This window comes from Ranitomeya imitator, chromosome 4 (genome assembly GCF_032444005.1).
Source record: "Ranitomeya imitator isolate aRanImi1 chromosome 4, aRanImi1.pri, whole genome shotgun sequence".
NCBI lineage: Eukaryota > Metazoa > Chordata > Amphibia > Anura > Dendrobatidae > Ranitomeya > Ranitomeya imitator.
Genome location: NC_091285.1, coordinates 275,225,805 through 275,250,716, shown reverse-complemented (window position 1 = coordinate 275,250,716; position 24,912 = coordinate 275,225,805). Strand labels below are relative to the sequence as shown.

The 24,912-nt window shown below is 44.3% G+C and overlaps 1 protein-coding gene across 1 annotated transcript in view; it reads left to right on the top strand.

Annotated features, from left to right (window-relative positions):
• Positions 1 to 24,912, top strand: part of NUP107 (nucleoporin 107) — a 113,381-nt gene that overhangs the window by 19,387 nt on the left and 69,082 nt on the right. The window contains exons 7-9 of the mRNA XM_069764639.1: positions 5,639 to 5,766; positions 8,579 to 8,627; positions 20,345 to 20,416. Of these exons, the coding sequence (XP_069620740.1) occupies positions 5,639 to 5,766; positions 8,579 to 8,627; positions 20,345 to 20,416 (249 nt within the window). The remainder of the gene's footprint in view (positions 1 to 5,638; positions 5,767 to 8,578; positions 8,628 to 20,344; positions 20,417 to 24,912) is intronic.

Sequence of the window (24,912 nt, the reverse complement as noted above, 5' to 3'; positions counted from 1 at the left end):
TGCTGGCCGGGGGATATGCAGGCAAAAACAAAACTCTGCGCTATCCCTTGTAAGGGCGAGTATCTATTCGGACCTACCCTGGACGAACTCCTGGAGAAGGCAGGAGATGATAAGAAAAAATTTCCTAACCTTTTCAATCCATATCGTCGTCCCTTCAACAAAAGAAGGTTCAATCGGGGAGGAAGGCGGACCTTCTCACCGGGTAGGGATCGTTCCAGATGGGATGATAAGCGAAAAAGAGGCACAGGTCTCATGTTTCGCCGTAACCCGACGGAAAACAAAAAACAAGACCAATGACTGGCAATCCCGGTGGGAGGGAGACTGTCGCATTTCTCAGCAGAGTGGTCAAAAATCACAAACAGTGTTTGGATAAAAGACACTGTTTCCCATGGTCTCAGACTTGAGTTTGTCCATACCCCACGGGACAAATTCCAGTTAACACCCTGGCGCTCATCTCCCACTGAACAATTTGCCTTAGAAGAGGAAGTGAGGACTCTTTGCTCCAAAAATGTTTTGATTGAAGTGCCGTATTCTCAGGCAGGGAAAGGGTTCTACTCTCCCCTTTTCCTAATTCAAAAGCCGGATATGTCTTATAGGACCATTATAAACCTTAAGGGTCTCAATAAGTTTTTGGTGAAACATACCTTCAAAATGGAGTCCATCAATTCAACAATAAAAATGCTTTTCAACAATTGTTTTATGGTAGTAGTGGATTTGAAAGATGCCTACTATCATGTACCCATTCACGCTGATTTCCAACAATACCTAAGGGTAGCAGTACTAATGGGGGGTAGGATTCAACATTTTCAGTTCAGGGCACTCCCCTTCGGGATAACTTCTGCTCCTAGAGTGTTCACTAAAATAATCGCTGAAGTCATGGCACACTTAAGAGAATCAAACGTCCTTATAATTCCTTACTTGGATGATTTCCTCATTGTAGGGAACTCGATAGATCACTGTCTGTCACAATGGGAGGTTACTAAAGCCAAGCTAGAACACCTGGGTTGGATCATAAACTTCGAAAAATCTAAGTTACAGCCCCTAAATATTCAAAAGTTCCTGGGTCTAATGTTGGATTCAGTGACACAACAGTGTCTCCTCCCCATAGAAAAAATAGATCTAATTCAAATTTATGTGTTAAATGCAATTAATACACCTTCCATGACACTTAGGCAAGCAATGTCCCTACTTGGGTCACTCACATCTTGCATTCCAGCAGTTAAGTGGGCTCAGTTCCAAACCAGATCCCTACAAAGAGAAGTCTTGTTCCATGACAGAGCCTTGGGAGGCGTGTTAAATGGGAAAATAACGTTAGAGCCAACCACGCTAGATTCCCTTAGGTGGTGGTCAGATAAAAAGAATTTATCAGCAGGGGTCCCCTGGATAGTAAATGTGTCCCGGGTGATAACCACGGATGCCAGCTCTTCAGGGTGGGGAGCCTACATGGGGGACATGGTGGCCCAGGGACAATGGGAACCCTTCACAACATTCTCATCCAACCAGAGGGAGTTGTTGGCGGTTGAATTGGCTGTTAAAAAATTCCTCATATATCTGCAGGGCCAGCACGTCATAATTCTGTCGGACAACAGAGTTGCAGTCGCTTACATAAACCGGCAAGGGGGAACTCGTTCCGAGACATTGATGCAAATCACGGATCGATTGTTCCAGATGGCAGAGCTCAATTTTCTATCTTTGACGGCTCTCCACATCAAAGGAAAGGAAAATGGCAGCAGATTTCCTCAGCCGAAACATGTTAAAGCAAGGAGAGTGGTCTCTCAACGAAGACATTTTCAATCTGATCGTCTGCAGATGGGGTCAACCAGTGGTAGACCTGTTCGCCACCAGAAACAACAGAAAAGTAAAACTTTTTTGCTCGCTAAATCCCAGGGAAAATCCCTTGGCGGTGGACGCGTTTCTGATAAAATGGGATTTTCCACTGGCCTATGCTTTCCCACCACTGAACCTGATACCTCTAGTGGTGAGGAAAATCAGGGAGGATCGAGCGAAAGTCATCCTTATCGCCCCCTTTTGGCCCAGAAGAACCTTGTTTGCCTGGCTCAAGACAATGTCTGTATCGGTTCCCTGGGTACTACCAGAGATCCCGAACCTGCTTTCTCAGGGACCGATCTCCCATCCACAAGTGGCAGCACTCCATTTAACGGCGTGGAGTTTGAACGGTCACTATTAGTGGGGAAAGGCTTCTCTCCAAATTTAGTCGAGACACTCCTAAAGAGTAGAAAGCAAGTAACTACAAAAATCTACTCTAGAACTTGGAGGAAGTTCTTGTCTTGTTCAAGATTTGACATCCAAGACGGGATACCAATACAACAAATCTTAGAGTTCCTACAGAGGGGTTTCGAGTTAAAACTCTCTACTAGTACCCTTAGAGTACAGGTCTCAGCTCTGGGTGCCCTGTTTTCATGCAATATAGCAAACAATTATTGGATAGCGAGGTTTATGAAGGCAGTTAGTAGATCTAGACCGGTATATAAGGATAGGACAGTTCCATGGGATTTAAATTTAGTTCTGTCCTCTCTAACAAAACCCCCCTTTGAGCCTCTGCAAGAGGCCTCAATCAAAATGTTGACACTTAAGACCGCCTTCCTGATTGCCATAACCTCAGCTCGCAGGATAGGGGATATCCAGGCGCTTTCCAGAGCTCCTCCATACACAGAAATCTTATCAGACAGAGTAGTCCTTAGACCAGACCCGGCATATCTGCCGAAGGTAGCGTCACGTTTCCATAGATCACAGGAGATAGTTTTGCCATCCTTTATTCCTAATCCCTCTAATCCTAAAGAGCAGGAGCTTCATACGTTAGACGTTAGGAGATCTCTCCTTCAGTATATCTCAGCTACTGATAATTGGAAGAAAGATGGAGCACTGTTTCTTTCGTTCCAAGGTCCAAGGAAAGGATTTAGTGTCAAAATATTCACTAGCCAAATGGATTAGGGAAACTATATCTCTAGCTTACACAGCAGGTGGGGGGCCAGCTCCGCAGAATCTAAAGGCACATTCCACCCGGGCCATGGCGTCATCCTGGGCAGAGAGATCTGGAGTGTCAGTGGAGCAAATATGTAAGGCGGCCACTTGGTCATCTCCTTCCACTTTCTTTAAACACTATCGGTTGGATTTGGGGTCCTCCTCTGATCTCTCCTTTGGGTTAAGGGTGCTACAGACTATAGTCCCTCCCTAAGGTAGCTTACATCTCTGTAAATCTCTCGTAGTGCTGTCATGGGAGTCCGAATAAAGCATTAAGCTACTTACTGGTAGCGGCATTTTTCGGAGGCCCATGACAGCACCCTTAGTTCCCTCCCTATTCACGTGGGGGTAGCACTTCCTGATATGTAAATAGTGTAGTATGTAAATCTCACATATGGTGTCTGGTTACAATATAGTAGATTATTTTTTGGTTTCCAAATGTATATAATGTATGTTTGTGTACCACTAACCGCGGTAGTCCTCTCAGGCTCTGAAATACAACTGATGCATGGGAGAGGTGCCGCCCTTTTGTATCTGTAGGTTTCCTGTTCCTTAAGGGCGGATCCCCTCTCTCGTAGTGCTGTCATGGGCCTCCGAAAAATGCCGCTACCAGTAAGTAGCTTAATGCTTTTCTGGCGTATAAGACGACTGGGCGTATAAGACGACCCAACTTCTCCATATAAAATATGGAATTTGGGATATACCCGCCGTATAAGACGGGGTCATCTTATACACCCAGTCATCTTATACGGCGTGTGGTTCCCAGGGTCTGGAGGAGAGGAGACTCTCCTTCAGGCCCTGGGATCCATATTCATGTAAAAAATAAAGAATAAAAATAAAAAACATGGATATACTCACCCTCGGACGGGCCCTGGATCACAGTGCTGCTAGCGTCTCCCTCTGTTCCTTAGAATGCGGTGAGTGAAGGACCTTCGATGACGTCGCGGTCAGGTGACCGGTCACCTGACCGCGACGTCATTGAAGGTCCTTCACTCACCGCATTCTAAGGAACGGAGGGAGACGCTAGCAGCGGTGACAGCCAGGGCCCGTCCGAGGGTGAGTATATCCATATTTTTTATTTTATTCTTTATTTTTTACATGAATATGGATCCCAGGGCCTGAAGGAGAGTCTCCTCTCCTCCAGACCCTGGGAACCATCCAGGATCGCTCCCTGCACACGCCGTACCCGGCGTATAAGATGACCCCCGACTTTTGGGACAATTTTTAGGGGTCAAAAAGTCGTCTTATACGCCGGGAAATACGGTATATATAATGTTGCAACTTTCACATTTGCCAGTATGCCTAATTTTAGACTCACTTTTCCTGCTCTGTACAGCAATTTTCAGCAGTTTCTTTATCATCACAAACAAGATTACAATAGCCGTATCAGTGGGGTCAGTCTGTCTATTGCTGAAAAATTCTTTGTGTCTATAACCGTAAAGGTACCGTCACACTAAAGCGACGCTGCAGCGATACCGACAACGATCCGGATCGCTGCAGCGTTGCTGTTTGGTCGCTGGAGAGCTGTCACATAGACAGCTCTCCAGCGACCAACGATGCCGAGGTCCCCGGTAACCAGGGTAAACATCGGGTTACTAAGCGCAGGGCCGCGCTTAGTAACCCGATGTTTACCCTGGTTACCAGCGTAAAAGTGAAGAAAAAAAAACACTACATACTTACCTGTCGCTGTCTGTCCCTCGGCGCTCTGCTTCTCTGCCCTGTGTAAGCACAGTGGCTGGAAAGCACAGCGGTGACGTCACCGCTCTGCTTTCCGGCTGCCCGGCGCTCACAGCCAGAGGACAGACAGCGGAAGGTAAGTATGTAGTGTTTGTTTTTTTTTTTACTTTTACGCTGGTAACCAGGGTAAACATCGGGTTACTAAGCGCGGCCCTGCGCTTAATAACCCGATATTTACCCTGGTTACCAGTGAAGACATCGCTGAATCGGCGTCACACACGCCGATTCAGCGATGTCAGCAGGAAGTCCAGCGATGAAATAAAGTTCTGGACTTTCTGCAGCGACCAACGACATCACAGCAGGATTCTGATCGCTGCTGTGTGTCAAACTGAACGATATCGCTAGCCAGGACGCTGCAACGTCACGGATCGCTAGCGATATCGTTTAGTGTGACGGTACCTTAAGTTTAGGCTTAATGGCAAGTGTGAAAATTGCCAGACATTTATTTTTGTATAGTTGTGTAAATAATAATAAAAAAATCATCAAACATTTAAAACAAATTCTATTTAAAATAAAAACCTTACATGAACAGGCTGTGTGCACACGTTGCGGATTTGGTACATGTTTGTCACTGTTTTTCTTCTCTGCGCGGATTTGTGCCAAAACGAGATACCAGCACAGTGAATGAGAAACCTGAAGTGTCAGGCATGTCATTCTCTGTGCGTCTTTGCCTGCGTTTTTCCTGCCAAAAGATTCACACATTTTACTCAACATGTGCACAAATACCCCAAGTCATTTTCTCATGTCTCATGCTGTTTGATGGGTTTTGCAAAAGACAATTGCAACATGGATAACCCAATTTGCAGTGCAATGGGGGTTCAATAATTTTGATTGCAACTGTAGTCCTACCAAGTGGCTGTCCTTGCTGCTATAAGTAAAATATGAAAGAAAAAAAATCTTTATTTTTATTAACTTATAGGTTATTTTATTGAAAAAGATTGCCAATCGAGTCACTCCAGGGCAGCAAAAGTTTTCTAAAACGGCCAGTGTCTTATGGCTACTTCAGCAAGAAATGGTAACCTGGAGGCTAATTGCATCTCTATACAGGTTTGTCATCTCTCCTTTTTTGCTAAGATTTACTAGTGTATCACACATTCTATACTGCTGGTTTGGAGAACTTAAATTCACTTTTGTTTACAGCATCAATCTTACCACAGGGCAGATATGATATATACTCTGTGGTCCTGGCTCATTGTCAGTATTACAGATCCTTTCCAAGTTCTTTTTTGCGGTTCAGATCTGGGCTATGTATTAAATTGTTTTACTGAATTAGTTTTTTCTTCTGTGTTCAAAGCGTCGTCTTTTTAAAATAATCTGTAACTGTCATCTAAAGTGGTGTATCAGCTGCAAATTGGGTTAAAAGTTGAAGCTTCACTGCAGATGTTTATAAGTGCTTATAAACCATATTACTTTATATAAAACTAGCTGAAGAGCTCGGCGTTGCCCAGGCATAGTCACTAACTGTGGTTAGTTGTAACAAACTATATTGATTATATTGCACATAAAGCACAGCTTTATGTTCGCCTCCTCCGGCAGCACCTCACAGTCCTCTTCAATATACAATCGGAAACACTTGATCCCGAGAGAAATTGCACTAATTACAATAAAGCGTATACACATATCTGCATTTGACAATGTGATTGATTTTCCTCGCCAACTCTTGTCATGATACTATAGACATAGAAGTCCATGGCTGACACTTTTTTTCTGAAGGGTTGCCTGTTGTAGGATCTGTTTGAGGCATTCCAAAGTGATAGCCATCCTGTCCCTGCCAAAAGATAATTGGATGTTGCAGTGCATCATAGGACCTGTGAGTTTCTGCCACTCATTACAAACCATTGTTCCTTTTCTGAAGCACAGTGTCACGGCTGTGAAACTGATTACCCACGATCAAAATAGCTTCCTTATCAAACGTGGGGGCATTGAAACGCCGCTGATGTTCACCTTGTGGTGTTTTGTCAACTCTGATGACAACTACTTTGTAATCGTCCTTTGGCATGCATTCAAGTGCAGTCTTGAAAAGTTGAACATAAGGATTGTTTAAGTGAAGGAAGTGCTGCAAATTAGTGACAATATCAAGGCGAGTGTTTGGAATTAAAGAGCCTCTCTGCTGAGCCTCTGCTTCTACATTTCCCATGAAAGAGTTGAAGAAATTGAGGTTTGTTTCCTTGTAATTTAGGCAGTGAGTCAAATGAGTGGTAAATCTGTCCTTGAACTTTGAATGTGGGCATAAATCCAGTTGAAAAAACTTCTCTTTTTGCACTAAATGATCTCATTTGGAAGCAGGAGTTATGTGGAGTGGGCGTGGCTTGATACATACACACACATACATACTCAGCTTTATATATATATATATATATATATATATATATATATATATATATATATATATATATATATATATATTAGTCCATTCTATGTGACGTATTGTTCAGCAATCCAACAACAGTTTAGTTTCATCTGGAGAAGTGTTCTCATTGTTTCTACAGTAGCGCAATGTCACCTGCGTCCCAGCTTCTTGGTTGTGCGCTGCTGAAGATTAACAGTATTGACCAGCAGCATGGTTGCGCCAAAGCACAGAAGCATTGATGCTGCTGAATCCAGCAAGCTTCAAAGCAGTCTCTTACCGGCTTGTGCTCCTTACCGAATTATCTGGCTACTCTGAGACTCCATTATGGCCTGTAATATAGGGAATAAATTGTAAGCTATAGAATTAACTCCTTCCTGTCATTGAAAGTACTGACAAATCCAGTATTGAGTACCTGCTTTGGAACTCAGCCTGCATCGTTCCTAGGAGATGAAGGCTGTGTTGCAGAGCCAGCGTCTGCCTCTAACAGCAGAACTATGTCCTCTGCTGTTATCCCCTTATATGCCACTGTCCATCTCTGACCGCGGGTGCCAAATAGAAACCTGGTCTCTGGAGGCCTAGTGTAGGTCCCTATGACAATACTACAGTGAATTTTTTTTTATACTATATACTGTGATATTGCAGTAAACAGTATAAGAAGACGAAAAAAGTTGTTAAAAATATATTTATGTATATATTTATATTTCCAATTCATTTGCCTTCTCCATCAGAATGAATAGCTAAAATGTAGAAAAACGAATATCATTGCATCTGTAAAAGTTAGATCTATCAAGATGTTTAAGTAATCAAATTGGTAAATGCCATGGAGGGATGAAAGTTAAAATGGCAAAATTGTTTTTTTGTTGACCCAAAAAATACAATAAAAAGCAATCCAGGCCTAGTGTCTATCCCAAAATGATTTCAATAAAACGACTTTGTGTCATGCAAAAAGCAAGTTCTCGCACAGCTCCATCGTAAAAAAAATTTACCAGATACTTAAAATGGCAACCCAAGAAATGTTCTGATTTTTGTCACCACTTAACCAAGCTTGTATAGTTATTTTTTTTATCAGCTTAATTTTACTGACTTGGAGAATCAGATTGCCAGGTAGGTTTAATCACACAGTAAACACAAAACCCAAAAAGCAATTGCAGAATTTCTTTTTGTACAATTTCAGTGCACTTGGACATTTTTTTTCCCGTTCTCCAGCACATTGAATGGGTAAACGAGTCGTTGCGCAAAAAAATTAGCTCAAACAATGGCTATGCCAATAAAAAAGTGAATACGGTAGTTATGACTCTTGGAAGGTGCGGAAAATGGAAAGCAGGAGGTCGACAAGTCAGAAAGGGACTAATAATCCCTAGATTCTTGACAAGATGATAAAGATGATATATGTTGCATGGCAAATCACAATGTTGCATGTTTTACAAGCACTTTGCTATTTCAAACATTAAGACCATTATACAGTCTCTTTTAAGCTTTTCCCCCCTTTTTGGTTTTTTTTTTTTTTAGGGACCGGATACAGTCTGCATTGGAAGATGAAAATATGTTTGATGTTGTGGTAAGTTTTCTTTCTATCGAGCATTAAGTCTTTTTAACATAACTTTCTCTTATAAAGATATATTAAGAAATTAGAGTCAAAATTGAATTCTCTGCATAACCTTTGCTTGTTTTCACAAAGCCAAAGGCTTAAATAATAAAATGACTTGCCTTTAGCTGCTACCATGTCATAATCCATGTGCACTAAGAATTTTAGCATTGTTAACCTGTTAGTTATCAGACCTGAATGGGCCGTCCTGACCTGACAATTTTTTCATTTTTTTCCTTTGCTCTTCTCCTTCGCCACATTGGGGGACACAGAACCATGAGTGTTATGCTGCTGCTGCTAGGAGGCTGACACTAAGTTGAGACAAAAAGAGTTTCTCCTCCCCTGCAGTATACACCCTCATGCTGGCTTACAAAGACCCAGTTCAAGCTTAATGTCCGTAGGAGGCACACTGGATTTACCTTTTTACTGGACAAAGGGGTGACGGAACCTTTCAAGGCTCTGATCTCCCCGAACCAACAACAGGCGAGCACAGAGAGTATCCTCTCCTGCGACGTGGGATGCCACTGCCTGAAGTGACTTTTGGGGCGATGGGCCCCTTCAAGGGCACCGATCTCCCCCCTGCTTTACAGATGAGCACTGGAGTGTCACCTCCAGTATCCTCTTCTGCAGCCAGGCCTTATTGCCGGACATCTTGCCCTGCCCACCAGGTCTCACCCTCGGCTGTTCAGAGGCACTTTTCCACTGTGGCGTCCGTGCAGCCCCCCACTGCATCACCACTGAAAAAGCGGATGATGGAAGGAGGCGGACGGTTCCTCTCCACCCCACTTTTAAGGGGATGGTGGATGGAGGCTCCCCTAACCCTGCACCGTCCTATCTACCCCGAGTCCTACATCGGCTCCCCTCCAATATGGGGTAAGTGCAGATAAGGGGTCTAGTTTTCTGGCGTTTGGGAGGGCTCCATAGCGGTAAGGGCTCTGCGGCGTCTTTCCCGGCTGTTCGAAAATTTAGTCCCCGGCTTCGGCCTAGTGTAGGCCGCATCCCGATAGGCCCCGCCCACGCTCGCATCATTCTGGCGGCTCCGCCCCCGGTCCTGGCGCTTCTCGCACCTTGCGAGACTACCCCCAAACTCTCGGCAGCCATCACCCACTGCACCGCAGCGCTGGCCGACTTCTTTCCACATGCCAGCAGCTCTGGAGGTTTTTCCCACTCAGCGCCACCTATCCGATTGCGGGGCACAGGACCTGGGTAAGGAGACGGCACTATGTACTTCCCTGCAGCGTTAGCCCTCAGCTTCCACTCGCAGCCTTTTTTTTACTCATATTGGGGTACAACATGTCGCAGTCAAGGGTTAAAAAGACTACTAAGATACATACCACCTTTTTCTCTGCGTGTACCACCTGCCAGGCTCCCCTCCCTCGGCCTCAAAGCTCTGCCTTGCCTGTGATGCCCAATGTGCCCAGGAGCCCTCCGCCGCTACCAACCCCAGTGTATCTAGCCCCCCTAAGTGGGCCGCGTCACTGTCACAATCCATGGCTTCGCTAGCCAAAGCGATCCCTTCATGACCCCTCTGGGGAGCGGGGCGCTCGTTTTCCTGGGTTAAGAGACCCCTCTGTAACAGGGGAATCATCGGCCAGAGCGGCGATGCAGGAAGTCTCCCACATTCTCTATTGGGCCGAGACCAACCACTCCACCATTTCGGCAGTGCACATTCCAGGCATCGAGAACTGGGCGGCGGACTTTCTCAGCCGTCAGGGTTTCGCCTTGGGGGAGTGGGAACTCCATCCAGAGGTTTTCCAGCAAATCTGCCTGCGCTGCGGAACTCCGGATGTGGACCTGATGGCATCTAGACTGAACGCCAAAGTTCCCAACTTCATAGCACGTTCTCGGGATCCTCGGGCCATCGGGGTGGACGCACTGATATCCCCATGGCATCGGTTCCAATTCCCATACGTGTTTCCTCCGCTTCCTCTGCTGCCAAACATAATCTGGAAAATCAAGACTGAGGGGGTTCCTGTGATCCTTATCGCCCTGGATTGGCCACGTCGCGCATGGTACGCGGAGCTCGTTTAACTCGTACCCGGTGTCCCCTGGCGGTTAACAGACCGCCCAGATCTGCTTCGCCAAGGGCCGATCTACCACCAGAGCTTAGGTGCCCTACGTTTAACGGCTTGGCTGTTGAAACCTGGATCCTAACTCAAGCTGGTTTCTCCCAGCAGGTCATTGCCACCATGATAAGTGCTCGCAAGGCGTCTTCCGCTCGCATCTATCACCGCACCTGGAAAGCCGTCTTCTCATGGTGCAGGCTTTGCGGTCGTCGTCGTCCTCGTTTTCTCAATTCCCTCCATTCTGGAATTTCTCCAGTCCGGCTTGGATTCCGGCCTGGCGCTCAGTTCCCTCAAGGGTCAGATCTCAGCGTTATCTGTGTTGTTCCGACGTAAGATTGCTTCTAACTTGCAAGTCAGGACAGCGCGTGGCCTAGCGTGCAATGTGAGAAGATGTGCGGCTGAGCTCTCCTGCCACAATCTCCCTAAACATTGGTACCTGAGGCGCCGCCGAACGCTGAATTCACTCTTAAGAGTGTGCAGGGACCCGGGGAGCAGCAGTGTGCGGTCAGGTGGAGAGGAGTCCCGTATGAGGATGACGCGCAGGAGACAGGAGGAGCCGGCAGCGTCTGGAAGCTCCCAGGCCCAAGATGGCGCCGAGACTGCAGAGGAGGCGGCAAGGGCGAGCGCGGCATATCTAAGGAAGATGGAGGTGATCGCTCGGCTGGAACGCTTTGCGAGGTCAGAGGTGGCTGCTAATGAGCGGTCAGTGGCTGAAGGTGAGAGACCTGAAACATATGTCCCTGGGGAACAACAAGGAGGCCAGTCGCAGAGCAGTGGGGAGGAACAGAGATCCCCTGATGTGGCTGCACGTGCTGACCAGCTTGAACAGCCAGACACACTAGACATAGCAGAGCCGACGCTCAGATATATTCTCTGTGGTGATGTACAACAAGTCTGCCCTTGCAGCTCTGAACAGTCGTGTGGATGAATTAAAGGGAGAGATGGTTGCTATTAATGCTGCAGTGCGCAAAGTTGAACAGAGAGTGGAGGTGGTGGAAGAACGTGTGGGGAGCGCTGAAGACCAGGTTAATTAACTGTTGAAAAGGGAAAAAAAGTATGTGCAGCGTATAGCTGAACTGGAATATAAAACTGATGATCTTGAGAACCGCTCCCGCAGGAGTAGCCTGAGGATTGTGGGGGTGCCAGAAAAAGCGGAAGGAAATAACCCCACTGAGTACATTGAGTCATGGCTGAAAAACACTGTGAGGGGATGGTCTCACTAAAATGTTTTCTGTTGAAAGGGCACATCGTGTGCCCACTAGACCCCTGCCCCCAGGATCAGCCCCAAGAGTCATCTTGGCTAAAGTTCTGAATTATCGGGACCGGGATACCCTGCTGAGGAAAGCCAGGAACTGTGCGGATCTAACTGTCAGGATTCCCCTGACCGCTGCCACCAATTTGTCACAATTCACACCGTGACCGTCACCCCTACGTCACGGGTCGGGGTGGCTTTGGGCCAACAGACGGCTATCACATGTGCAGGGGGGCTTATCTTAGTTATCCCTCCACTGCTAACAATGTGATGAGAAAACACACACAAGGCTATTGACCTTAGTTTACAGCAGGGGCTTATTCTAGGTGTCCCACTGCTTTCAATATACCACAAACTGCAGGGATTTATGTATATCCCGCTTACAGTTCCACTTAACACTTGCAGCTCTCTGGCGTCCCCCTTACTCTCAGGTCAGATTAGGTACTGCACCCTGGGTAATTAGTCGCCAGAAAGGCTGCCTGCTATGCACTGGCTATTGGGCACGCTGCAGCGACACGATAACTACTCCCACTCAGGCAGGAACAATAATTATCAACCCCGCAGCCGGTTCAGCATCACCCAAAAGTCTGCACACTATCGGTATCACTGCCACCAGCTTCGATTAAACGGGTCCGAAGCTAACCCAACACAACAGTAACAGTAGCGTATTACCCTTCAGAAGACTTAGGGTACGGTTTAGAACAGGAGAACGAACTAATATTAAATATTATATTCCATAAAAATTAGGCAGTGCGTTATCAAAAATATTTTATAAAGATGTTACAAATGAGACAATTGCAAATATGTACACGGGTAATTATAACATAAAGGGAGTAAAGGAGAAAAGATAACACTCGCATGTTCAAAGCATGGCAGGCAACCATACGTCCCAGCTCATTTGGACGTGCTGCTGGCTTCAGGCTTAGACAAGAAGTCCAGAAGAAGAAATCAAACAGAAGACTGAGCTGGGGAGCCTGCCACAAACTTAAAACTTTAAGGCTGTGACATCACAGAAAGGCTGGCTTATCCAGACCCTCCTCTCTCTACATTCTGGGTAAACTTTAAACTATTTTCTCTGATTTCTATAACTTCACTACAAAACATGTCAGAGTAATAACAAACCTAGCATTCATCTTGGATTAACGTGAGCATTCTAATGAGATCAAATATGTCCTATCTGGGATACATATTTACAGAGAAAACCCTACTTCTTTACCAGACGGAGTTAGAAGCTCAGGTTTTACGTGGTAAATAGATCCACCGAGGGGTGTAAAGAATATATATTTTCGTGTTTTTTACGTAAACGGGTTGTGTAATATCTTAACAAAACAAGACAAAGGACTTCCATGCATTTCTGGAAAGTTAGAATCCAGTTCTAGCCTGTCACTTTCCACTGCAAGAATGCCGGTCGTAAATACTTCGGCTCTCTGAGCTAGAGGTAATAAACTCTTCCTCCCCCATCTACATTGGCAAAGCAGCTCTTGACTGAGTGAAAGGGAAGGAATTTGAAGCTACAAACTGTTGCAGCATCACTCCAAGAAGGGGGGCTTAGCCCACGCAGGCTAGCAAGAGAACTACTTATGATATTTCATACCATATCATGACACTAACCATGGACGGCAATCGCATCTCCATCTACCCAGATTATTCTGCAGCCGTCCAAAAGCTCCGAATGACGTTTGGAGAAGTCAAAAGGCGACTACGAGACTTGGATTTGCGCTATTCAATGATTAACCCAGCTAAGCTGAGAGTCGCTGCCTTGGATCGGGTGCACTTTTTTCAGAATCCAGAGGAAGCGACACACTGGCTGGATTCTAACACCAAAAATATCAGAGCGGAACGGTCCCGCTGAAGCAAACTGAGTGAAGTGGAAACAGTGATTACCTGTTATTCAGTTTGAATTTGATAAGTTAATGGTCATCTCTGAGATGACATAATGTTATGCTGGTATATGTGGGTTGTGTTCGGCGGCGCTACGGACATCGCAGTTTGATAAATGTGGACGGGAGAGTAGTTGGAGCATTGAGCTTGTATTGTTAGGCTGTAAAAACACCCTCCTAGATCTCAAATAGAGAGGGAGAGTGAATTCTTATCAGCTTAAAAGTTGTGGGAGACAATCAATCTTTTGGGAGGGGATGGAAGGGAAGGTTGGGAGTTATTTCAGTTGGAAGGTTGGGAAGGTGGGGGGGCGGGAGGGAAGGGCAAGGGGGCGAGGACCGTGACCTCCTTTTTTAATGAGTCAAACGTTTGGTACTGTGATATATCATGGGGGGTAGAATTAAAATTCTAAGCTGGAACGTTAGGGGTCTCGCAAATGTCTCAAAGCGGGCCGCAATTCTACAATATCTGCTGAAACTGAGGCCGTCAGTGATATGCCTTCAAGAAACACACCTGGTAGAAGACAAAGTAGCTATGTTACAAAAAAGATGGGTGAGGAAGGCTTATCACTCGACGTACTCAGCCTATGCTAGGGGAGTGTCGGTATTAATCCACACTTCTACTCCATATGAGAAGTGGAGGTTATAATAGACAAAGACGGGCAATACGTGTTTATTGTATGTAAGATATTGCATAGATTATTATGTATAGTGTCTTTATATATCCCTCCACCGTTTTCGGGAAAAAAGATACAGGAAATTCTGGACATATCAGGGAAATGGACTGGAGTCCCGTTGCTTGTAATAGGAGACGTGAATAATATTGCAAATGATCATTGGGATAGGGGCAAACATACAGGGAACGGAGAGGAAGGGAATTTAACACCTTTTGGAAACTACATGAGGGAAATTGGATGGATAGACTTGTGGAGAGTTCGAAATATGGAGAACTACACTTACTCGTGCTACTCGGCGACGTATGGTTCCTTGTCTCGCATTGATGTGGCTTTGGGAAATGAAGGGATGGATAACTTGGTGCAGGAAGTGGAATATTTGTCCAGAGTTCTATTGGATCATTGTCCTCTGATGGTATCTCTACAATTGGGAGAACAGGGGAGGTTGGCAGGTATGGGATGGAAAATTCACCCCTTTTGGTTACGGTTGCTGGATATGGGAAAGATAGGAGAGGAACTGGGTGAATTCTTTAGGATAAACGAAGGTAGTGCAGAGGGTCATATAGTTTGGGATACTATGAAGGCGTTTTTGAGAGGGATCTTATTCAGAGAAGTATCTCGATTTTAAGACTAGGTCTCAAAAACTAGATAAAGCAGTAATGGAGGAATTAAGGGCAGCGGAGGAGGCATTGGGGGCACAGTGTTCCAAAGCTACGCAGACCCGCATGAGTGGCCCAGTCGGAGGTTAATAAACTTCACATCCGTAAGGCAGAGAGATTGCGGGCATTTCAGAACGAGGCATTCTATGCGGAGGGTGAGAAAGTGGGGCACCTGCTCTGTCATAGCTTTGGTACAACGGGAATCCTCGCATGTATACACAATTAAAACAAAGGAAGGTAATGTGGTTACACAAGCAGATCAAATTTTGGATGTATTTAAACAATTTTACAGTGAGTTATACTCCTCTGAGACACATACAAAGGTCAAGAGGAGATGAACAGGTATGAGTGCGATTAAGCTTCCTAGACTAGGTGAGGAAGATAGAGAATGGATGGATAGGCCGATGGCGGCGGAGGAACTGAGGGTGGCACTTACGGATATGGCGGGTAATAAGGCCCCGGGGGCGGATGGCATTCCGGTAGAGGTGTACAAAATTTTTAATGAAGAAATAATAACTAAATTGGAGAAGGTATTTAATGAGTCGTTATGAGAGAGGCCATTGTTGTGGTCATTCCTAAAGCTAATAAGGATCCGCTGAATCCGGAGTCCTACAGACCAATCTCCTTACGGCGGATATAAAGATTTTGGCGAAGGCCTTGGCCAATAGACTAACCCATGTGATTGATAAAGTAATCCACCCAGATCAATCTGGATTTATGCCCAACAAATCTACAGCAAGCAATTTAAGGAGACTATATTTAAATATGCAAATTCCAGCCGAAAATGCTGGAAAGAGAGTGGTGGTGTCTTTGGATGCCCATAAGGCCTTTGATTGTGTAGAATGGAATTACTTGTGGTCGGTTCTGTTGTGCCTTGGGTTCGGGCTTAAGTTTATATCTTGGGTCTGGTTGCTATACTCCTCTACAATGGTAAAAATTAGAGTAAATAATACATTATCTGATAGTTTCTCATTGCATAGGGGTACAAGGCAGGGGTGCCCATTGTCTCCGTTGCTATTTGCCCTAGCTGTGGAACCCTTGGCCGCTAAAATAAGGGAGGCACGAGAGATAAAAGGATTTGTTATGGAATGGAGGAGGTGTCTCTGTATGCTGACGATATTTTGTTATTTTTGGGGGACTCAGGGGAGAATTTGGATAACGCGGTGGCATTAATTGAGGAATTTGGGGAATTCTCTGGACTCAAAATAAATTGGGACAAATCGTGCATTATGCCCATTGATGAGGTAGAAAGGGGTACTGGGGAGGTGGAAATGTCAGCAAAATTGAAGGTAGTTTCGAAATTTAAATATTTGGGGATACAAATCGCCCTTCCTCTGACAAGGTTTGAAGAACTTAATCCAAAATTTCGGCGTGGAACAAACTACATCTCTCTGTAATTGGAAGAGTGAACCTTTTGAAGATGATTGTGATGCCACAGTTGTTATATCTACTGCATAATTCTCCAATTTGGATTCCGCAGAGTAGGTTCCATAAAATCAAATCGCTGTTTGGCGAACTAATATGGGGGGGCGGGGGGGGGAAAGCCCAAGGTTTAAACAAGAAACTTAGCAGAGGCCAAAGGTGGAAGGGGGCTTGGTGCTCCCTAACCCTTGGGTATATTTTTTTATCAGCACAATGCCAGCATATTGGAGGATGGGGGGAGGAGATGGGAAAAGGGCAATCGCCCAGTAGTTTGAGATATTTGATGGGAAAATGGCCTCTGGGTGAGAGTTTGGAAGGGGGGCAATTTTTGAAACTGGGTTCTCGGTTTCCTACTGTTCTAATTCATAAGGTATGGGGAAAAGTTAAACAGATTAGGGGTGTCTCAGGCCTTACCAAATACTCACCTATATGGGATAATATAAACTTACAAGAATTTAAGCAAATGGAAGGATATGGGCCATGGAGAGAGGCAGGAATTAGAAAGATGGGTCAGCTACTGGGTCAAGGGGGACTTAAGTCATTTGTGGAGTTACAAACAGAATTCCAGTTATCACATTTAAATTTATATCATTATAAAAGAATTCAGCATGCGTATCGGTCGCAATGTCGGAGAAAACTTATTGAGATCCAGATTGATATCACGCTGGCTTCCATTTTGGAGAACAGTGGGACAAGGGGGGCAATTTCAGAAGTATATAGAGATTTATTATTCACTTTTCTAGCCAAACATTCCATCAAGTCTAGAGTGAAATGGGAAGCTGAATTGGGAGAGTTAAATGATGATAGATGGGAATCTATTTTAGAATATGTGCCTAAGATCTCTATGAGCGAACCTGGGAGGATGTCTCAATTATATGTGATTCATAGAGCTTACAGAACTCCCGATAGACTGTTTAAGATGGGTTTGAGGTCTGATTCCGAGTGTCCACGATGTTCGCAGGAACAGGCAGACATGTTACACATGCTGTGGCACTGCCCTAGATTGTCTGCCTTCTGGACAGTTGTATTGAATCGGATTGAATTGATATATAGGTGTCTCATTCCCAGAGACCCTTTGGTCTGTATATTAGGTTATGTGGAAGAAATGGCAGCGGTATCTATGGTTAAACTGGCGATTGCTAGATTGTTATTCATAGCAAGGAAATTGATAGCTCGGTTCTGGATCAGGGAGGAGCCTCCGACTAGAAGAGACTTTCTTACGCAGGCGGACCATATAATTTTATTGGAAAAAAGTATCTATACTAAGAGAAATAAACTAGATGTATTTCAAAAGATTTGGCAGCCATGGATAGAATGGAATTAGAATTGTGGGGAGGATGCATAATGTTATAGATGATGTTCATACTATACAACTGTATTTGAATTGGGGAAGGAATTTCGAATGGGAATTTGGAAAAGCATTAAAGGGGTCTCGAAGGGGGGGATCGGGGGGAAAGTGGGGGGAGTTTTGTTCATAAAATATGATTGTCTGTGAATAACAGCTTGATGTCATTTGTTATCATTGATTTTCCTTAATAAAAATTTATCTGATTAAAAAAAAAAACTTGCAAGTCAGGACCTTTGTTCAAGGGGTCTCCCACGTGGTACCCCCCCACAGAATGCCGTTAGAGACCTGGGATCTCAATTTGGTCCTGAGCGTTCTACAGGAATCTCCGTTTGAACCTCTGCAGGATGTCTCGCTGACTGTTCTCTCCTGGAAGGTTGCCTTCCTTGTGGCAGTAACATCTATCAGGCGAGTCTCAGAGTTGGCCACACTATCCTGCCGGGCGCCTTTTCTTTCCTTTCACCAGGACAAAGTACTCCTACGCCCATCTCCGGCTTTTCTCCCTTAGGTGGTTTCATCCTTCCACCTTAATGAAGATATCATTCTTCCCTCCTTATGCCCACAGCCGAGACACAGGGTCGAAAAGGCCCTTCACACCTTGGACGTGGTACGGGCCCTCAGGAGGTACATTTCTAGGACTGCTCCTTTCCGCAAGTCGGACTCCCTCTTTGTTCTCCCGGAGAGTCACAGAAAGGGTTTAGCCGCGTCTAAGGCCATGATAGCCAGATGGATCCGATCAGCTATTCAAGAATCTTATCGGGTCAGGGGCACACCTATACCGGCAGGGATTAGGGCACACTCTACTCAGACGATGGGTGCATCCTGGGCCATTTGGCACCAGGCTATGGCAGAGCAGGTTTGCAAGGCCGCTACATGGTCTAGCCTGCATACTTTCACAAATCACTACAATGTCCACACTCAATCTTCTGTGGATCCGGCCCTTGGCAGACATATTCTGCAGGTGGCCGTTGTGCATTTATAGTCAGATGGTACACTGAGTTATTTGGTTGTATTGTTTCCCACCCAGGGACTGCTTTGGGACGTCCCATGGTTCTGTGTCCCCCAATGTGACGAAGGAGAAATAGGGATTTTTGTGTACTCACCGTAAAATCCTTTTCTCTGAGCCACTCATTGGGGGACACAGCACCCACCCTGTTAGTCTTACGGCTCGTTACTCTTTTGGTTCTTGACTTTCTCGGACATGTTATACTCTGTTATGTTATATATTGTTGTTATTCTCCTACTGCTTTGCACTGAACTGGGTCTCTGGAAGCCAGCAGCAGGGTGTATACTGCAGGGGAGGAGCTAACTTTTTGTCTCAACTTAGTGTCAGCCTCCTAGTGACAGCAGCATAACACCCATGGTTCTGTGTCCCCCAATGAGTGGCTCGGAGAAAAGGATTTTACGGGGAGTACATAAAAATCCCTATTTATGCGGGACATATTGTAATTTTTTTTCCTTTTTAATACTGTTTCTGTCTGCATAGAAATAAGTTTGTAATTTTATATCTTTTTACTGTTTCACACAAATGTAAGTGGTATTACACCACTTCTGTCTTCTCTCACAGTTGTCTGACAGCCATAGACCTGACTTGCTCCTGCTAGATTGCAGGAGCTGTGAAGAGGACCAAGTCACCAGGACAGTCCTTGCTATATTATTATTCTTGTTCCTCCCATGGGTGTTGCGGGTTTTGGCATCCAATTCATCAAGATCGGCAATCGCAACTGTCTTTATGAAGAGCTGTGGTGCAGTCAGATGCTCCGGATTCATTGAGAGGCACATGCCTCTTAAAGAAATCGGATGCGTCTGACAAGAGCTGTCTTCCTCTGTGCGCCGGACCACACATCTTACTTCAGTCAGACTGAAGCAAAATTTCTGGTGTAAAAGTAAGCCCCTGCTTGTTATAAATTCAGCAAGCTGGTGTCTCACCCCTGTATCGCCCAACATCCCTCCATTTTGGCCTCTTGGGAAAAATTGGTGTGAAAAGTTTCCAAATTTTTGCTCACCTCCAAGTCACGCAAAAATGTTGCAAAGTATGAATTTCACCTCTTATTGGATGCTGGCTAACTATTGTGTTTTTGTTTATTTTGGAGAATTTGGCTATAGAAACATCAACAAATACCAAATGACAAGAAAAGGCTTTAATAAATAATACAAATGGTTGACTTGGGGCTTGTATCTATAGCCATAGATAGGATTGCAGCTGAGATATGCTATGCAAAATATCTAATTGAGTAACATGTTTTGCCCATTCTCAGGGAAGCCCACCTATAGAGTACTCTGCACTAGGCAGAATGTTGTGTGGATGCTACCTTAGATCAGGCAGCATAGTCTGACACATCTGCTTTAACTTGTTGTAATGAGTGTATTTTTTTTATAAATTTCTCTTCATCAGGCACCAAATGCCAGTGAAAAAATTATTATGGACAAATTATTCGAGCGGGATTCACTTGTAAGACAGAGCCAGGTATGTTGGTGTCCTTTGAGGGACCAGTAAAATTCTTATACAAGTCCTTCTCAAAAAATTAGCATATAGTGTTAAATTTCATTATTTACCATAATGTAATGATTACAATTAAACTTTCATATATTATAGATTCATTATCCACCAACTGAAATTTGTCACGTCTTTTATTGTTTTAATATTGATGATTTTGGCATACAACTCCTGATAACCCAAAAAACCTGTCTCAATAAATTAGCATATTTCACCCATCCAATCAAATAAAAGTGTTTTTTAACAACAAACAAAAAAACCATCAAATAATAATGTTCAGTTATGCACTCAATACTTGGTCGGGAATCCTTTGGCAGAAATGACTGCTTCAATGCGGCTTGGCATGGAGGCAATCAGCCTGTGACACTGCTGAGATGTTATGGAGGCCCAGGATGCTTCAATAGCGGCCTTAAGCTCATCCAGAGTGTTGGGTCTTGCGTCTCTCAACTTTCTCTTCACAATATCCCATAGATTCTCTATGGGGTTCAGGTCAGGAGAGTTGGCAGGCCAATTGAGCACAGTAATACCATGGTCAGTAAACCATTTACCAGTGGTTTTGGCACTGTGAGCAGGTGCCAGGTCGTGCTTAAAAATGAAATCTTCATCTCCATAAAGCATTTCAGCTGATGGAAGCATGAAGTGCTCCATAATCTCCTGATAGCTAGCTGCATTGACCCTGCCCTTGATGAAACACAGTGGACCAACACCAGCAGCTGACATGGCACCCCACACCATCACTGACTGTGGGTACTTGACACTGGACTTCAGGCATTTTGGCATTTCCTTCTCCCCAGTCTTCCTCCAGACTCTGGCACCTTGATTTCCGAATGACATGCAAAATTTGCTTTCATCAGAAAAAAGTACTTGGGACCACTTAGCAACAGTCCAGTGCTGCTTCTCTGTAGCCCATTTCGGCACCTGTAGCCCATTTCGGCACCTGTAGCCCATTTCCTGCACACACCTGTGCACGGTGGCTCTGGATGTTTCCACACCAGACTCAGTCCACTGCTTCCTCAGGTTCCCCAAGGTCTGGAATCGGTCTGGAATTAGACTCGTACAAAGACGACCCAGGAAAACATACTCAGAAGGGAGGTAAGAACATTTCTAAAACAATCCACAGTGAGGAGATTGGAACAAAACAAAATCCTCTAAACTGCATGCTCGCAAACGCCAGAAGCCTGACAAACAAGATGGAAGAACTAGAAGCAGAAATATCTACAGGTAACTTTGACATAGTGGGAATAACCGAGACATGGTTAGATGAAAGCTATGACTGGGCAGTTAACTTACAGGGTTACAGTCTGTTTAGAAAGGATCGTAAAAATCGGAGAGGAGGAGGGGTTTGTCTCTATGTAAAGTCTTGTCTAAAGTCCACTTTAAGGGAGGATATTAGCGAAGGGAATGAAGATGTCGAGTCCATATGGGTTGAAATTCATGGAGGGAAAAATGGTAACAAAATTCTCATTGGGGTCTGTTACAAACCCCCAAATATAACAGAAAGCATGGAAAGTCTACTTCTAAAGCAGATAGATGAAGCTGCAACCCATAATGAGGTCCTGGTTATGGGGGACTTTAACTACCCGGATATTAACTGGGAAACAGAAACCTGTGAAACCCATAAAGGCAACAGGTTTCTGCTAATAACCAAGAAAAATTATCTTTCACAATTGGTGCAGAATCCAACCAGAGGAGCAGCACTTTTAGACCTAATACTATCTAATAGACCTGACAGAATAACAAATCTGCAGGTGGTCGGGCATCTAGGAAATAGCGACCACAATATTGTACAGTTTCACCTGTCTTTCACTAGGGGGACTTGTCAGGGAGTCACAAAAACACTGAACTTTAGGAAGGCAAAGTTTGACCAGCTTAGAGATGCCCTTAATCTGGTAGACTGGGACAATATCCTCAGAAATAAGAATACAGATAATAAATGGGAAATGTTTAAGAACATCCTAAATAGGCAGTGTAAGCGGTTTATACCTTGTGGGAATAAAAGGACTAGAAATAGGAAAAACCCAATGTGGCTAAACAAAGAAATAAGACAGGCAATTAACAGTAAAAAGAAAGCATTTGCACTACTAAAGCAGGATGGCACCATTGAAGCTCTAAAAAACTATAGGGAGAAAAATACTTTATCTAAAAAACTAATTAAAGCTGCCAAAAAGGAAACAGAGAAGCACATTGCTAAGGAGAGTAAAACTAATCCCAAACTGTTCTTCAACTATATCAATAGTAAAAGAATAAAAACTGAAAATGTAGGCCCCTTAAAAAATAGTGAGGAAAGAATGGTTGTAGATGACGAGGAAAAAGCTAACATATTAAACACCTTCTTCTCCACGGTATTCACGGTGGAAAATGAAATGCTAGGTGAAATCCCAAGAAACAATGAAAACCCTATATTAAGGGTCACCAATCTAACCCAAGAAGAGGTGCGAAACCGGCTAAATAAGATTAAAATAGATAAATCTCCAGGTCCGGATGGCATACACCCACGAGTACTAAGAGAACTAAGTAATGTAATAGATAAACCATTATTTCTTATTTTTAGTGACTCTATAGCGACAGGGTCTGTTCCGCAGGACTGGCGCATAGCAAATGTGGTGCCAATATTCAAAAAGGGCTCTAAAAGTGAACCTGGAAATTATAGGCCAGTAAGTCTAACCTCTATTGTTGGTAAAATATTTGAAGGGTTTCTGAGGGATGTTATTCTGGATTATCTCAATGAGAATAACTGTTTAACTCCATATCAGCATGGGTTTATGAGAAATCGCTCCTGTCAAACCAATCTAATCAGTTTTTATGAAGAGGTAAGCTATAGACTGGACCACGGTGAGTCATTGGACGTGGTATATCTCGATTTTTCCAAAGCGTTTGATACCGTGCCGCACAAGAGGTTGGTACACAAAATGAGAATGCTTGGTCTGGGGGAAAATGTGTGTAAATGGGTTAGTAACTGGCTTAGTGATAGAAAGCAGAGGGTGGTTATAAATGGTATAGTCTCTAACTGGGTCGCTGTGACCAGTGGGGTACCGCAGGGGTCAGTATTGGGACCTGTTCTCTTCAACATATTCATTAATGATCTGGTAGAAGGTTTACACAGTAAAATATCGATATTTGCCGATGATACAAAACTATGTAAAGCAGTTAATACAAGAGAAGATAGTATTCTGCTACAGATGGATCTGGATAAGTTGGAAACTTGGGCTGAAAGGTGGCAGATGAGGTTTAACAATGATAAATGTAAGGTTATACACATGGGAAGAGGGAATCAATATCACCATTACACACTGAACGGGAAACCACTGGGTAAATCTGACAGGGAGAAGGACTTGGGGATCCTAGTTAATGATAAACTTACCTGGAGCAGCCAGTGCCAGGCAGCAGCTGCCAAGGCAAACAGGATCATGGGGTGCATTAAAAGAGGTCTGGATACACATGATGAGAGCATTATACTGCCTCTGTACAAATCCCTAGTTAGACCGCACATGGAGTACTGTGTCCAGTTTTGGGCACCGGTGCTCAGGAAGGATATAATGGAACTAGAGAGAGTACAAAGGAGGGCAACAAAATTAATAAAGGGGATGGGAGAACTACAATACCCAGATAGATTAGCGAAATTAGGATTATTTAGTCTAGAAAAAAGACGACTGAGGGGCGATCTAATAACCATGTATAAGTATATAAGGGGACAATACAAATATCTCGCTGAGGATCTGTTTATACCAAGGAAGGTGACGGGCACAAGGGGGCATTCTTTGCGTCTGGAGGAGAGAAGGTTTTTCCACCAACATAGAAGAGGATTCTTTACTGTTAGGGCAGTGAGAATCTGGAATTGCTTGCCTGAGGAGGTGGTGATGGCGAACTCAGTCGAGGGGTTCAAGAGAGGCCTGGATGTCTTCCTGGAGCAGAACAATATTGTATCATACAATTATTAGGTTCTGTAAAAGGACGTAGATCTGGGGATTTATTATGACGGAATATAGGCTGAACTGGATGGACAAATGTCTTTTTTCGGCCTTACTAACTATGTTACTATGTTACTATGGTCCTTCTCCACAATCTTCCTCAGGGTCCGGTCTCCTCTTCTCGTTGTACAGCGTTTTCTGCCACATTGTTTCCTTCCAACAGACTTACCATTGAGGTGCCTTGATACAGCACTCTGGGAACAGCCTATTTGTTGAGAAATTTCTTTCTGGGTCTTACCCTCTTGCTTGAGGGTGTCAATGATGGCCTTCTTGACATCTGTCAGGTCGCTAGTCTTACCCATGATGGGGGTTTTGAGTAATGAACCAGGCAGGGAGTTTATAAAAGCCTCAGGTATCTTTTGCATGTGTTTAGAGTTAATTAGTTGATTCAGAAGATTAGGGTAATAGGTCGTTTAGAGAACCTTTTCTTGATATGCTAATTTATTGAGACAGGTTTTTTGGGTTATCAGGAGTTGTATGCCAAAATCATCAGTATTA